This window comes from Nicotiana sylvestris, chromosome 4 (genome assembly GCF_000393655.2).
Source record: "Nicotiana sylvestris chromosome 4, ASM39365v2, whole genome shotgun sequence".
Classification (NCBI taxonomy): domain Eukaryota; kingdom Viridiplantae; phylum Streptophyta; class Magnoliopsida; order Solanales; family Solanaceae; genus Nicotiana; species Nicotiana sylvestris.
Genome location: NC_091060.1, coordinates 163305016 through 163322127, shown reverse-complemented (window position 1 = coordinate 163322127; position 17112 = coordinate 163305016). Strand labels below are relative to the sequence as shown.

General features: G+C 37.1%; 3 protein-coding genes across 3 annotated transcripts; 2 read left to right on the top strand and 1 right to left on the bottom strand.

The window, feature by feature from the left end:
* Nucleotides 1–375: 375 nt before the first annotated feature.
* On the top strand, nt 376–4209 carry LOC104217967 (thylakoidal processing peptidase 1, chloroplastic-like). The gene is made up of 6 exons (XM_009768330.2): nt 376–1492; nt 2538–2606; nt 2695–2763; nt 2845–2931; nt 3016–3083; nt 3425–4209. Exons 1-6 carry the CDS (start codon nt 752–754, stop codon nt 3543–3545), a joined length of 1155 nt encoding a protein of 384 aa, XP_009766632.1. The 5' UTR covers nt 376–751; the 3' UTR covers nt 3546–4209.
* A 6484-nt stretch (nt 4210–10693) lies between these two features.
* LOC138890452 (serine/threonine-protein phosphatase 7 long form homolog) lies at nt 10694–11245 on the bottom strand. Its single transcript, XM_070173839.1, has one exon. The coding sequence runs from the start codon at nt 11243–11245 to the stop codon at nt 10694–10696; it is 552 nt and encodes a 183-aa protein (XP_070029940.1).
* Nucleotides 11246–13740: 2495 nt separating this feature from the next.
* LOC104217966 (protein TUNICAMYCIN INDUCED 1) lies at nt 13741–16634 on the top strand. Its single transcript, XM_009768328.2, has 3 exons — nt 13741–14033; nt 14138–14461; nt 15601–16634. The coding sequence occupies exons 1-3, from the start codon at nt 13869–13871 to the stop codon at nt 16348–16350; spliced, it is 1239 nt and encodes a 412-aa protein (XP_009766630.1). The 5' UTR covers nt 13741–13868; the 3' UTR covers nt 16351–16634.
* Nucleotides 16635–17112: the final 478 nt, after the last annotated feature.

The window sequence follows — 17112 nt, the reverse complement described above, 5'->3', positions numbered from 1 at the left end:
ATAAATATCTCTTTAACCAAAAGAAAAAAGCCACAACTAATTTTTTCTTAAATAATCATATAAAAATAGTTAAGAGGCTACAAGTAAAATTGAGTGAGTTCATATTACAAATGAAATTGAGTTAGTTCATGCTCAAATGATCAAATGATAAATACTTATTCGCACTTTCTTAAATTAATGTAAATATTTGATACTAGTAAATTTCACTAATTCCAAATAGTTAAATGCCGGATCAACCAAACAGGGTGGGGTTAAATACCAGGGCTAAAAAGGAAGTCAAAGGATAAGTGAGTCCAGCGCGTGAGGAGTGGTACTTTCGTAAATTTAGTACAACCAAGGGGTAAAAGTCCACACTACAACAAGCCGCCCCCTATTAGACCCAAAAGTCCAGAACCCTTCACAAAATCGTCAATCTTCTCACTTTCCTGGCGTCTCGCAATTCTCCTCTTTTTCCCGGCGATTTCTCGCCGGCCGTCGTCGTCGTCGGGAGCTAAATCCCTTTCCTATCCCGTTCATAAAACCCCTTTTGAAAAACAACCCTAATTTCGACACAGTTCTTCCAAATAGCCATTCAGTTTTTCCCTGATACCGTTGACCCAACTTTTCAATTCACCAATTTCTTCACCGATCCACTGATTTCTTCAATCCCGATGGCATTTCTTCGCTTCTGTTAGGTTTTTTACAACTCTCCCCGTTAATTACCGAACCTACAATTCTCTACATCTTTCTCGGTTTATTACAATTTATACTTATGGCGATTCGATTCACCGTCACTTACTCCGGCTACTTAGCCCAAAACCTAGCTTCCTCGGCTTCTTCAAAAGTTGTGGGTTGCCGGTTCTTTCACGAATGTAGTACTACTGTCCGATCTCGAATTTTTCATCCACCATCTCAAAAACCCGAATCAAATTACTCCGATTTTCGCCGATCCAAACCGAAACCCCGGCCGTTGAGTAGCACGTACTCGGCCCGGTCTTTTTCGTCCGGTTCAGTTTGTTCGTCTCTTGCTGCCGAATTCCTCAGTGAAAGTTGTTCAAAATCACCTTTGGTTGTTGGATTAATTTCGCTGATGAAGTCTTCTTGTGGGCCCTCTGCTACTATGAGTGTTTTGGGGATTTCGCCTTTGAAAGCGTCTTCAATACTTCCATTTTTTCAGGGCTCGAAATGGCTTCCTTGTAATGTGCCCAGTACTATTGGGTCCTCGGCTGCTCGGCCCGAGGTGGATAAGGGTGGAACTGAAAAAACTGAATGTGGTAATAAAAAGTTTGTTTGTTCGGAGCCTTTGGTTTCGAATGAATTGAAGGCTGTTTCGAATTCGAAGAGCTGTTGGTTGTCAAAGGTGTTGAACGTTTGTTCTGATGATGCAAAAGCTGCATTTACAGCATTGAGTGTGAGCATAATGTTTAAGTCATCTTTGGCTGAGCCAAGATCAATTCCATCTGCTTCCATGTCACCTACTCTCGATGTGGGTGACCGTATAATGGCTGAAAAGGTATATCTGTTATTCTTTCATTTAAGTCATCTTTTTGGATGTTTTTGAATTGTATTATCAGTGGTTATAATCATTGTTTTGCACCTGGGTTACTATAATGAATTTGAAGTTTGTTACTGTTTGATTTCTTTTTCATTTGTAAATGGCGGGACTAAATATGTGATGGGTGGTTATCAAGATCATTTGTGCCTGGAAAATGAAGTTTTTTAGGTGTTGTATTCTCGGGACGTTTGGTTCAATTGTGGGATAGACTGAGAGACAAGGATTCCCATGGGATTAGCTATCCCACCTTCTATATCGAATGGCTAATACCACCATTTTCGTATAAAATTTATATTGGTATTAGCTAATACCCATAACCAAACATGGGATAAATACAATTCCAATTCTATCCTAGGATTAGTATCCTTTTCCTGCTAACCAGACGACCCGTCAGAGTCTTACTAGTATTATTTTACCCTTTACCTATAGAAAAAACTACTATTATTCGAACTGATAGTACTTTTCAACTGGTGTGTCAGGCGTATTTTATTAATTGATTGATTGAATATATTGGCAGAAAATGCTGAGCCTTACCACCTAACTAGGTTATGTTGGTCATTCAATGTTTTAGAGAAGAGCTGTTTTAGTTTCCTTACACCGTGGTAATTTTGTTAATCGGGTGATTATTCCGGTTTCCATTTTTGTTATCAATGATTTTATCGTGTAAAAAAAAAAAAGAGTCTGTCGTGTATCCAACTTCTGTGTGAGGGTTGTCCTAGTAGTGCCAAATAACCAATCCTCATTTGAGTACATGCTCCTTACGTGCTTGATAGATCAAATGCTCGTTGTGTTTATGATTAGTTTGGTCTTTATAACTGGTGCCTTATGTGCAACAGACATGTTTCCTACGATCACTATCTATGTCTGAGCAAATTTAACATGCTGGGGTTCTGAGCAAAGCATGTATACTCTGTCCTGATTGTTTACCAACCTTGTAAAAGCTTAGCATGTGTAATGCTAGCTCTTCACTAATCATTATGCTTTCTGCCGCATTTCGTTTCAGGTTTCATATATTTTCCGGAAGCCTGAAGTTTCAGATATAGTGATATTTAGAGCCCCACCTATCCTTCAGGTATGTTAGAATTGTCTGGACTGTTTGTAGTGTGAGATTTTTGTTCTGCACATGCATTCAGCAGGTGGCAATTTTCTGTATCTTGCAGCATATTGGTTATAGTGCTGGAGATGTCTTTATTAAAAGAATTGTTGCAACAGCTGGGGACTATGTTGAAGTAAGTTCTTCTACTCTACCATGTTTTATGGAGTAGTTTTGTCAAGTCTGATGTCTTATTCAAGGATAATGTTTTATGCAGGTGCGTGGGGGTAAACTGTTTGTGAATGGTGTTGCTCAAGATGAAGACTTCATTTTAGAGCCCCTTGCATATGAAATGGAACCAGTGGTAATGCATTTATTCTCTTTATCTTTGAGGATGTCTACAATTTAATTTCATCAAAGATGTAATATTTGCTTGGTCATTTTATAGCTTGTCCCTGATGGCTATGTGTTCGTGATGGGGGACAATCGCAATAACAGCTTTGATTCTCATAACTGGTGAGCATAGAACGGTTTAATTTATTCAACAGAAAAACAACAATTCACTGCTAAAGAAGCGCTGTATTAGTATTCAACCTTTCCTTCTGTCTCTGCCTCTCTCCCTCCGCTCCCTTAAGACCAAACCTTTCATTCTCCTTTAATTAAGTATATAAAAGAGCCCCTTGTTGTGAATGTGATAATTCCATAGGAATCTCTTGTGCATTTTGGCCTAGGTAGGTGAAACAATTAAAATCAAGCAGATAGCACTGGTGTATTTTTTCATTTGTCTGTATGCAAAATTGGGATCTCATTAATCTGTATGCAAAATTTGTATCTCATTTATACTGTAATTTTTTCAGGGGTCCACTTCCCGTTGAGAACATTGTTGGTAGGTCAGTATTCAGATATTGGCCCCCATCCAAAGTGTCGGACACTCTGCATGGCTCAGTATTGGAGAAGAGAGTAGTTGCAGTTTCTTAACCCTTGGCCCCTTTGTTCTAAGTGGGGAGGAGTTCAACTGACTTCTTTCATCTCTTTATTCTTTTACTGGTCATTTTCTGCCTTTTGGCTCATTGGACCAGCTGTACAATCTTTTACTATTCCATCTAGTGTCGTTCGATACATAACATGAACCACTTTGAGGATGGATTGTCTTAATCCGCCGTGTTAGCTATTTTTTTCTCAAGGGCCCTATCTTGGGCGGTTTCTGCAATTTTATAAAGTCTCACAGATAAAGCTGTTCACTGGAATTTAGCAACTCAGGTGTGATGATCCGAAGGACGGTTGATTGGTGATGTTCTTGGAACTGGAACATTTTTCTTCTCTTTAACTTTGAAGTGGAGAACCGGACTGGGGTGACTCACTCGGTGCCTACGTAGATCCAGCAAAGTTCCAGCAGCAAATCGTGACAATTTTTTGAGGCTGGATGTGTTTAATATTTGCTTGTATTCGTGCTGAATGTAGTGAATTTTTGAAGTATGGTTTCCATGTAACAATTTTCTCTGCTGTGTTCGAGGGCGGCTCCACCCCTAGGCCAATAAAGCTCTTGCTTTTGGTCCCAAAATTCAAATCCCCTACAATTATTTGTATTAGCTATAAAAATTGTAATTCAAATATTACAATTCTTATAAGTAATTTGTTTTAACCGTTTGTTGTTAGCTTGTTATCAATCATTAATCACTTTATACCATTTATGGGGATTTGGTTGAGGTAATTATAGATCAAAGTGGTAACTAATTATAATTTTAGTCACTTCACGTTTCTTTCGTCATATTCGTTGAAACTTAATGAATCAATTTTGTTTACAACTTTTGCTTCGTTAAGTTTCTTCTTTTAAGGTCATAATAGACTCGTTTCAAGTCAACATTCCAACTCAGTGATGAGAAGCAAGAAGTGGAAGCGAAGATTGATGCTCAAGTCATTTCCAAAGGAGATAGTTTAAAGTATTTTGGGTCTATAATCTAAGGTAACGGGGAGATTAGCGAGGATGTTACTCACTGCATTGGAGCAAGTGGATGACATGGAGGCTAGTTTCCGGGGGGGGGGGTATGCGATAAGAATGTGCTGCCTAGACTTAAGGACAAATTCTACAGGGTGGTGGTTAGATCGGCTATGTTGTATGGAGCCGAGTGTTGGCCCGTCAAGAAGTCCCATGTCTAGAAGATACAAGTAGTTGCAATGAGGATATTGAAATGGACGTGCGGACATATCAGGAAAGACAAGATTAGGAATGAAGTTATTAGGGACAAGGTTGGAGTGACATATGTGGAAGACAAGTTGCGGGAATCGAGGTTGCGATGGTTTGGGCATGTGAAGAGAGAAATAGATGCTCAAGTCAGGAGGTGTGAGGGCAGGTGCAGGCTAAAGAAGTATTGAAGAGAGGTGATTAGGCAGGACATATCATTCTTTCACCTACCCGAGGACATGACTCGCGATAGGAAGGTGTGGATGTCGAGGATTAAGGTGGTGGGTTGACAAGTAGTTGTGAGTTTCTCCTAGGTTTATCGATAAGTAATAGTACTATTCTTTTATTACTTGTTATGTCACTCGCTTCGATTACCTTATTATATTACTGTTGTTATTGCTTGTTGATTTATTTTTACCGTTCCTTAAACCGAAAGTCTATCGGAAACAATCTCTCTGTCTTTATTGGGTAGAGGTAAGGCTGTGTACACACTACTCTCCCCAGACCCTACGTATGAGATTAAGCTGGATTTTTTGTTGTTGTTGTTGTTGTAATAGACTCGTTTCAAGCTGATCATATTTTGGCACACCACTCCATAAGTTGAAAGTAACCTTTTTTTCAGAAGTACTTTTGGAATTTTTGTCAAATACAAATTGCTTCTCCTAAAGTATTTTTTTCCGAATATTCTTGTGACAAAATCTTTTTCAAAATAACTAAATTTTGAAAGATTGGCATAAACTTTATTCTACTTTACAATGAAGCCTCAATAAACCATCCGGTAGAAGTATGCCTCATTTGATTATCTATCTAACTATTCACGAAGTTTAGACTACTATTTTGATTTGTATACTATATAAACAATAGTTGATTTATTTATAAAAGAAATAGCTAAAATGTTATTTTGGAAACGAAAGTTTTACTTCAAAACTTAAATTATTAGATAGATAATCACGCACATATATTTTTAGGCTTAATGATCTAAAAGAATGACATGGTAGATGGAGAGTAATGTATTAAAACGTTGGCTATTAAATTTATATAACACTTGCAAGACAAATAATATTATATGTGAAGGCCGAGCTATTAATGTTCAATATATCTCTAGAATAAGTATTGCAAAGATGCAAATGTTAAGGTGATTGTGCAGTTATACAAGATTAAGAATGATTATATTTGATATAATGTGTGATCTAATAAAAAATAGGAAAGATCTATATAAGTGATATCAATAAGTTGAGATTAAAAAAACTTGGGATTAAATTTTAGTCATATAGTAAGTTCACATTATGTCCAATATTTATTAACAGTCTTTTATTGTATCAAAAATTTATATATCGATAAAATATACAGACAACTTCTCACTCTCTTTTTAAATTTTAGTTAATATAATATTGGTTGAAACGAGTTTTGATAGAGCAAAATAAGAGTCCGAAACTTTTTTAATTATTTTTTGGACAAAAAACACTTTTGTATTACTTTAAAAAAAAGTTACATAAATGAGTAAAATGCAGTATTATACTGCGAATTACTTTAACAGAAATTTTGCCGTTAAAGTAATTCGCAGTATAGTACTGCGTTTTACTTAAAAAATTATTTTTTGTAATTCGCAGTACTATACTGCGTTTTACTAAGATACATTTGTAAAAAGCAGTATAATAATGCGTTTTACATTAAATAATTGCGTTGTACTCTGATTTTTGCCCCCACCAATAATGAACTGACATAACAATAATTCAATACATAAAACGTAGTATTGTACTGCGTTTTACATAGAAAAATTCTACACCCCAACGTCGGACTTGCCTTATTTAAAGGCGTTTCAATTTTATAAAAATTCATTCAATACTTTATTTCAAACTTACGTTCATACTTCTCTCTTCTTCTTATCAATTATTTTTTTACAATGTCTGAAGTGGCAAAAATAAGGGTTTCACTATATTGGGGGGGGGGAGGTGAGGTTGTGTTGGAGAATAACTCTGTGAGGTATAGCTCACCTCCACAATGTCATGTTAAATTGCCGCTTACTATGAAGTACGATAAATTGGTATCGTTGTTACGTAAAAAAATGAATGAGAGGAGGCGTTCGGTTAACCTTAAAATAACCGGTAGATTTCCGTATTCAGTGACTCCGCAGGGGTTTGCTTATTATTCTGAGTTTAACATCGAGGATGATGAAACTCTTAGAGATTTTTTACTGATTCCGGATGAATATAGGGAATTTATTGTAATAAAATTATTGGAAATGTACGTCAAGGTGGAAGACGTTCCCAATAATGAGGGCGTGCATAGTAGGGATAACCCCCAGTCATCGGGTGGTTATTTTGGAGCAGTTTTTGCCGGACAGATTGGTGATGAAAGAGCTTGCCTTGATTTAAACTTGTCACCACCGGCGAATGAGCAGCCACAAAATAATTTTTCGACTTTAGATAATCAACAAGACGACTGGTAAACTTCAATTTTACTACGCTTTAGCGATGTTTAATTTATGTTTTAATTGGATTTGTATTAACACTCATATTTTTCATAGGGGGTACCGTCCGGATATGAATTTTACAAGTTATGACCCTGCCCCTAGTTGGAATATGCGTAGTTCTGGAGTATTGGACCATGGTGGTCCATCTGGGAGTCATCACCAACAAGAAAATATCCATCATGAAACGTCAAGACAGTACGACTTGTAAGTAAAGTGATATAGCTATATCTAAAGTATTTATCTAGTTGGGTAACTTATCATTTTGTTCTTTATGTGCAGTGAAAACGAGCTTCTTGAAGCTCCTGACCTCACACAGTTGCCCATAGACGACGTATTTACTAGTGAATTGGCAGATGCGCAGAGTCAGGAAGATGATAGTGATTATGACAACAATGCGGATGAGTCTGGGGATGACACACCCTTCCATGATGAGGGTGATGATAAGGAGGAAGTGAATGTTGAACCTGAGTTGACGAGGGAGCATGTTCCTCCACCTCCAGTTAGACCAAGAGTGTATGAGTCCCACGTGCCATTTCATGAGCGAAATATTCCCTACCTTGATAATTTGCCAAGCATGCCGAACGTGGATGCCCTCACAAGGGATGATGATGAATTTCGGTCAGCGATGTGGGATGAGTCTAGACCAGCTGTTCTGACAAAGGGCATGTATTTCCCCGATAAAGCTCGCCTAATTAGGGCTGTAAAAATCTACAGTATAAGAGAGTGCCGTGAGATGACGGTAAGTGAGTCAACTACGGAGAAATACAAGGTTGTATGCCGTAAAGACTTTATGGGTTGTCACTGAATATTGCGTGCCACCAAGAAGAAATCAGGTTTGTGGAAAGTGGGTAAATTTATTAGCGAGCACAGATGTGAAATGGACACATACAATGAGAATCACTTCAACTTGGATGTGGACTTGATTTCTCTTGTCTTGATTCCATATTTGGAAGTGTCCATTAGGTTCAAGATTAAAGAGTGTATTACAGCCGTCCACCAGGAGTATGGTTGTACTATAACCAAAAGAAAGGCATATCTCGGTCGCAAACGTGCCTTTGAACTTATTTATGGCGACTGGGATAAGTCTTTTTCAAATCTGCCCAGGTACATGGCCGCACTGCAACACTTTAACCCCGGGACTGTTGTTGAATGGAGGCGTGAGCGGAGTTAGGACAGACCCGAATATATTTTCAACTATGTGTTATGGTCATTTAAACCAATAATTGATGGTTTTGTGCATTGTCGTCCTGTTATTTCATAGACAGTACTCATGTCTATGGAAAGTATGATATTAAGCTTTTGATTGCAGTTGCAGTAGATGCCAACGGGCAAATGTTTCCACTAGCTTTTGCCATATGTGCCAACGAAAGTGAAGAGACATGGACGCTTTTTTTGAACCACTTGAAGCAGCACGTTGTCAAACAACGTTCAGGTATTTGTCTAATATCTGATCGACATGGTGATATTTTAAGTTCTGTACGTCACTTGCCTGAATGGCAGGAACCATATGCATACCACCGTTACTGTGTGCATCACCTGAAAGCCAATTTCCAGAAGAAATATCCTGACAAGGCATTGCATGACTTAATGTGGCTGGCTGCAACTGAGCACCACAGTGCAAATTCACGAGGCGCATGGAAGCGATCCGGTAGTTAGAACCACGAGCCTATACTTGGTTGATGGGGCATGAGCTTCATATGTGGACATTGCATGCTGATAGCGGCAGACGATGGGGAGCCCTCACTACAAATGTGTCGTAGTCATTCAACGACTTGTTGAAGTCTGCCCGTGGACTGTCTGTCACTGCCATGGTCCGCATGACATTCAAACAGAATGCGGAGAGGTTTGTTGAAAGGCATGCAGCTGCATCAGCATTGATGGACAGGGGTGTTCAATTTATGCCAATACCCATGAGAAGATTTGAAAGGTCCAGGAGGCGAGCACAGTGGCATTCATTTCTTCAGTACGATCATGAACGGGGTGTTTTTGAAGTTAAGACCGCTATCCGCGGACACCGTGGGAATAATCTACAGACGGTGAATGAAAATAGAAGGTTATGTTCATGTGGGAAATGGACCATCTACCACATGCCGTGCGCACATGCGTTGAAGTGCTTTCAACAAGTTGGATATGGGGCAACAAACTATATCAAGGATACCCCTAGTCTTTTATTTTGGTATTATTTTTTGTAATACATGTTTTTACTTGTGTATGTTGCAATATATATCAAATAAAATTATGTTCCACAATTTGAAATGAGTGAAGAAAAAGCTATTTAATTGTAGGAAATGTAATATGTAAAGCGTGGTTTGATAGTTTCATATAACAACACAAGCACTTAAACTTATCTTGCACTTCAATTAAAATAAAGCATTACTACAACACAAACACAAACATAACAGGCCAACATAATAAAAATACATGAAATATAAAAAATACACTAAACACATACAAGCAAATGTTTAGTCCCGGTTGCCATTTATTCTCCGCTCCAACCACTTAAATCGTTCTTCCATTCGTTCTTTTTCTTCTTCTACCTCTTTCAGTTTCGCCTTCACCTCCGCAAGTTCCCGTTTATATTTTTCTTTTCGTTCCTTTTGTGCTTCACAATTCCATTGTGCTTTCCATTTTTCTTCACCCACCTCCTTCAGTTTCGCCCTCATTTCTACAATAATTCTATCGTTTTCTCTTTGTGTTTCCTGTTGGCATAAACACATATTATGAAGAAACTGCAGTTGTTCTCTGTAGCATTCCTGATAACATGGTTCATCAACCCATTCCTGAAAATCACAAATAGGTTCGCTGGGAACCTTGTATAACTGGTTCATACAGCAACAGTAGCGACGTCCAACTTCACCATCGTCCCAACAATTTTGCATCGAGCATTCTTTTCCACAGTTGCACTTTGGTGCACGAAGAGGTTGAGCCATTTGATGAAATATTTGCTTTTAGTAAAAAAAAAAATCTTACTTTTAATGAAATATTGCTTTTACTAATTTTTGAGCACACAAAATAACTATAATGATGCCATTATTTATAGGCGAGACAAAATACATAAAGCGTAGTATAGTACTACGTTTTATGGAGTTGTCTTGTCGTTCTAAAAAAGAAGAAAACCATGTGAAAAAGTTGGTTTATTGCAGAAAAATTTAACACATAAAGCGTAGTATAGTACTACGTTTTATGAAGTTGTCTTGTCGTTCTAAAAAAGATGAAAACCATGTGAAAAAAGCTGGTTTATTGCAAAAAAATTTAACACATAAAGCGTAGTATAGTACTACGTTTTATGGAGTTGTCTCGTCGTTCTAAAAAAGATGAAAACCATGTGAAAAAAGCTGGTTTTAGTTATCCTTTGTGCAGTGATGGTTTTAGTTCTATTGTTTGTTTTTCTGTGTACTGTTATCCTTTGTGCAGTGATGGTTTTAGTTCTAGTATAATACTACGTTTTGCAATGTTTGTGTTTCTTGTGTACTATAGGAGGGGCAGAAAACCACATATGTCCACCGCTGGGCCCATGCTCGCCCGACACATTCTCCTATATAGGTATGCGAGAACAGCAACACTCCAACTGTACTGGGGTAAACCATCCAGCTGCTGAAGATGATGAAGAAAGCGCATACTCACTTTACTCCCTGAAGTGTTCGGGAACAAGACACACCCGAAAAGCAGGAGCAGCGCCAACCGCGTGTACCTCTCAATGTGGAGATCCTCAGTCTCGCCGGTAATGTCTGGGTGCAAAAATGCCATATGATCTCTGATGGCTGACAAAGCAACGCGACTGCCCCCAGCGTCACCCTGAGGTCTATAACCAGTAAGATTCCCCATCATATCCAAAAACTGTGCACGCGTCATGGATCTAATGTACTGGGGCAGTGCTACGGCCTGTCCATCTACGCGCAGCCCGTACAAAACCTGAACATCCTCCAGCGTGATGGTGGCCTCTCCAGTGGGCAAGTGAAAAGTGTGCGCCTCCGGTCGCCACCGCTCTACCAAGGCCGTGATGAGAGACCAATCAAGCTGCATCCGTCCAAGCTCAAAAATCGTATAGAAGCCCGTAGCCTGTAGGCGCGCGACTACACAGGCATGGAAATGATGCTACCCAATGAACTCCCACAAATCGTCAGGTCTCCTAGGGCGTAGAGGCTGCATCGATAGCTGTCCCTCTCATACAAAGGAGGACCTATGGTCGCCCTGCAACACTAGTAGCTGATCCTCGGCATGTCCGGAATGCGCAGGCGGAGGAAAGTCCATGTCGTCTACTATAATTTAAACAAAATTAATTGTGTATGTTAGCTTAATAAATTAAATAATTAATTATGTTTACAATTGGACTGAATAATTATGTATGGGTTCCAGACTCATTTTTTGAGGCCCAGTAGCACCGAGTTATCATTAATAATTATGCGTGTCAATTCAACATTTTTAGAATTGTGTGTGTTAGCTTAATAAATTAAATAATTAATTATGTTTATAATTGGACTGAATAATTATGTATGGGTTTCAGGCTCATTTTTTGAGGCCCGGTAGCACCGAGTTATCCTTAATTATTATGCGTGTCAATTTCAACATTTTTAGAATTGTGTGTGTTAGCTTAATAAATTAAATAATTAATTATGTTTACAATTGGACTGAATAATTATGTATGGGTTCCAGGCTCATTTTTTGAGGCCCGGTAGCACCGAGTTATCCTTAATTATTATTCGTGTCAATTTTAACATTTTTAGAATTGTGTGCTTGCTTAATAAATTAAATAATTAATTATATTTACAATTGGACTGAATAATTATGTATGGGTTCCAGGCTCATTTTTTGAGGCCCGGTAGCACCGAGTTATCCTTAATTATTATTCGTGTCAATTTTAACATTTTTAGAGTTATGTGTGCTAGCTTAATAAATTAAATAATTAATTATGTTTACAATTGGACTGAATAATTATGTATGAGTTCCAGGCTCGATTTTTAAGGCCTGGTAGCACCGAGTTATCCTTAATTATTATGCGTGTCAATTTTAATATTTTTAGAATTGTGTGTGCTAGCTTAATAAATTAATAATTAATTATGTTTACAATTGGACTGAATAATTATGTATGGGTTCCAGACTCGATTTTTGAGGCCCGGTAGCACTGAGTTATCCTTAATTATTATGCGTGTCAATTTTAACATTTTTAGAATTGTGTGTGCTAACTAATAAATTAAATAATTAATTATGTTTACAATTGGACTGAATAATTATGTATGGGTTCCAGACTCGATTTTTAAGGCCCGGTAGCACCGAGTTATCCTTCATTATTATGCGTGTCAATTTTAACATTTTTACAATTGTGTGTGCTAGCTTAATAAATTAAATAATTAATTATGTTTACAATTGGACTGAATAATTATGTATGGGTTCCAGGCTCAATTTTTGAGTTAATTTTACAACATATAGGAATTTGTTACTTTTGTAAGTTTATTGTTATAAATTAAATAATTAATTTTGTAAAGTGTAATTGGATAGAGTTTGCAATTACTACATACTTAAACTACATAGACTCTACGCTAAAAGACTCTACATTTTACTACGCTAAAAGGCTCTATATTTTACAACACTAACAAGCTCTATATTTTACAACACTAACAGACTCTATATTTTACTACACTAAAAGGCTCTATATTTTACTACGCTAAAAGGCTATTTATTTTACTACGCTAAAAGGTCACTATTACATATAAAAACAACTAACATAAAATACAAATATGAACAACAAACAAAATAAATAATATTAATTTTTTAACAATACAAATAATTTATCAAATTTTAACAATTTTTTGTACCAAAGCTAATAAATCAATCCGGGTATAAATAAGATACAAATTTAAACACAAACATAACACAAATTAACATGGAAACACATTAAACAATACAAATATGCATGTACTATACGAGTTTCGACATAAACAAAATTGAAATACCTCGATTTAAGTTTTTTGAATTTGATTGAAATCGAATTTTTGCACCCGAAAGAAGGAATCCAAAGTTTGTCTTGTATGTGAGACTTACACTCCTTGCTCTTTAGGTGATGGGTGGGGCCCAAATTTTTTTTAAGTTTGACGCGGGGGGTGGGGGGACCAGCAGAATCGAAGGTGTTTGGTTTTCTTCGGTTCAGTGGTCCAAAGAAGAAGAAGAGGCTATATTTTATTGAAGTTGTTCGCAGTATTATACTGCATTTTAAGTATAACGCAGTATAATACTGCGAACAGCTTTAATAAAATATAGGTCCAGCATCTTAGTAAAACACAATATAGTACTGCGAATTACAAAAAAATAATATTTTAAGTAAACCGCAGTACTATACTGCGAATTACTTTAACGGCAAAATTTTCGTTAAAGTAATTCGCAGTATAATACTGGGTTTTACTCATTTATGTAACTTTTTTTTTAAAGTAATACAAAAGTATTTTTTGTCCGAAGAATGATTAAAAAAGTTTCGGACTCACCAAAATAAATATATAACCAACTCAAACTTATTTGAATGGATTGATAAGGAATTATGTTGTACAATATAATGCGGTGTCCCAAATAGTCCCTCTACAGATCTGTGTTGTCTCTGCAGAAAGCAAAGCCTTTAATCCCATTGCCATTTGCATAGCAAAATCAAAAGCCAACAATGATCCATACCCATTCTTCTACTTTTCTCCTAATCTTTGTCCTTCTTTCTCCAATTTCAATTGCCACTTCCTCATCCCCTTTACCCTTCAACATCTCTCACTTCATTTATCCCAGAATCAACTACTTCGAACATCCCCAATCTTCACCTCACCCTTTTCTCCAGGTTTGTTCAATTACCCAACCGGGTTTTGCTTAATTACTGTAATTAAATAACTATCATGATTCTCTAATGTGTTTTACGGTTCTCTTTGGTATATATGTTTTCAGGATGTATTAAAAGGGATTGCTGAGAAAGAGAAATGGGATTTGGAGGACTTGAGAGTTTCCAAATTGGATGTGAAGAAATTAAAGTTTGGAACTTTAAGGAAGTATGAGTTTCGGGTTCGAATGGGGAAGATGGAATTTGTGTTCTTGATGTCAGATGAAGTGTCTCAGTGGAAAGACTTTAACTTTCTTAACAAGAATGAATCTGACTTTGAGTCATTGGTTAAAGAGATTGGTTCGAAGGCTACTCTTGATGTCTTGAAAATTCAAGGGCCATTTGAATTGTATGCTACTGGAGATGATGATTACCTCTCTTTGAACTTACCCGTATGTCTATCTTTATTTATTGTTTCACTTTTCTTTTGTTAAATTTTATATGTATGGTTGAAATTTTTTAAATTTATGCACACACTAAGGCTGCACCTATTGTCACAAAGGAGTAGTGGATAGCATCCTCTATACTTTTATAGGTTAGTGCCCAGACCCCACTTATGAGATTAAATTGGGTTTTTTTTTGTTGTTGTTGAGTAGTGGATAGCACCCTGTTTAGCTCGGGTTCTATATATATAGTTTAAATTTTTTAACTTGTACCTACTGTTACAAAGGATTAGCGAGTGTAGTGGTACTCCGCACTTGCTGACTAGAAATTGTAGATCCACCTCAGATTGATTGCAAATTTGGATTGTGTTGTAATTGAAGTGGAAGTATCTTAAAGATGTAGTATTTGGTTTTTGATTCTAATGTTGGAGTGCCGAATGAAGTAGTTTTCCATAGTCTTTGTGTATCAAGTTATCACAGGGCAAAACCTTTGAAGTCCTTATGTTCAGCATATTTATAAGTGCTAACCTCCTTGAAGTTTCAGTTGACTTATCAGATCGAACGGAAGCTGCGATTATATCAGCAAAGTTGTTATAGACTTATCTAGGTTTCGTCCAAAATAGAACCACTACATGTATACATGCAACTTCTTTAGATGCAAAATGTTTTAGAACTTCTAATCTGTCTCAGGGGAAGAGAACATCAAATTTGTGAATGGATGTGATATATTTCTTGTTCAATCTATTTGACTGACTTGAAGCTCTAATGGTGAAAAAATGTCAAACTAGCCTATGTGCACCATGATTGGTTTTCTAGCTGTTAAGTTCGATTACATAATGCGAGGATATGAATATTATCATATTATACCACGGAGAATTGTGCTTAGACATGGTGCGACATAGCCTGTTTGGATGTTGATGTTTGACATATTCCTTTAATCATTTAAATTATACTCTTGAAGGGGATGGGTATAGATTTGTGCTTTGATCTCTTCTTGCTAGTCTTGCAGCTACTGTTGCTACAATGTGATTTGTCATCACTTGATGCCTTCTTTATGTATTCTGTTCGAACAGTGAAAGTAAGATTTATTATAATCATTACATTTTCATATTGGGCTAATGACATTTTGTTGTTTGCCTTTTTAACAGCTGAACTCTTCCTATACGGGGTTGAAAAGGATCCTTGTTGGTGAGGGCATCACTGTAGAAGTTAAAGGTGCGGATAAAATATCAATTTTCAACATTTCTGCGTTGCTTAAATTGGTAAATGGAAGCATTTTGACCAAGTCGGGAGGTTGTGAATTTGGATATGTTTGGCAATCATCCTGCATACCGTTACTTCCAGTACATGCTAGTGGATCTGCATCAGTACTTGCATATAGGACCAGAAACCCTGGTTTAAGAATTGAAACTGCCTTTATACCGAGAAGAATCATCAAGTTGCTAGCTGAAAAATGTTATACAAGGCATATTTACAGAAAGCGGAGCTTGTATAGTGATTTTCTGAGTCAGAAGATAACATTACTCGGAAAAGTTCTAAGGAGTTTTCTAGGTGGCAGGACGAGTCAGATTGCAACTTTAGATCTTTTAAAAGTGAAAGTTGAAGACTTGACCCTTTTTCGCTTCCAGATGGAGTTGGAAAGAGGTATTCCCAGCAATGACACATACTGGACTGCTTTGGGGCAGTGGAGAACAAAGCCAGCTGTTGAACGTTCATGGTTTGAAGTAACAGCAAGGTTTGAGGAAGAGGTCTTGAAGCCGCGTTTCATTAAGAAGGTCAGACCTTTTATTGAAGTAGATTCATCGTCATGGAGTAATTTGATGTCGAATATGTCCTTTACCAAAATTTCATCTTTTCTTGTCCCTCCAGAGCCTTTAACATTGGATGTTAGATGGTAGGGGAATTACATCTTTTATTTACTTATTAACCAGTCTCAGCGTGCTGTAGTGTAGATTCTCAATCTTCCTCACTGTGAAGATTGAAAATGGTTGCCGGATTTGTACATCATATCGCTTGTAAATTGAAAGTGAATGGAAAGGAATGAGTAACTCTATTTTGTAAATCTGAAGGAGTGACAATTAATCGAGATTGAAAAAGTCCTTGTATTACGTAAGTTTATGATAATAACTGAACACTTGCTCTCGATATTGCTCTAAATGAAAGCTTGTTTTAAGTATGTGAATTGCTCTAATTACGTAAACTTGCTAAAGGAATCTCTAAGATGGTCTGTCTCGTCTTAGCCTATGCCCAAGTTCACATCAAATGATGCTTGTTTTCCTAGCCCTTCTAATTTGTTGCCTCCTAACCTATCTTTTGTGGAGACATATTAGAGAGATATACAGTCTCTTAGGGTCGATCAGATGAGTTGTTAGGATTCTGCAATTAGCATGTGGGCCAGAAACAGGATCTGACATCATAGCCTCCTGTTTCCTCAGTTCATCCTGTGGTAACTAGAGGACGAATATGAGATACTGTTCATGTAATATGTGACCTTAAATTCTGTCAGTAGAAAACTGCAGATTTTAAAGTAGGTGGTTCCAGGATGTTAATTTTCCGGGTACCCTTGGTTTCTAACACGTTTGCTTCGTTTATGGGATTGTCTGACTCAATCCAATTTCGGCACAGTTCATGGATACTTCAACCAGTTAGTTGTTTTTTTT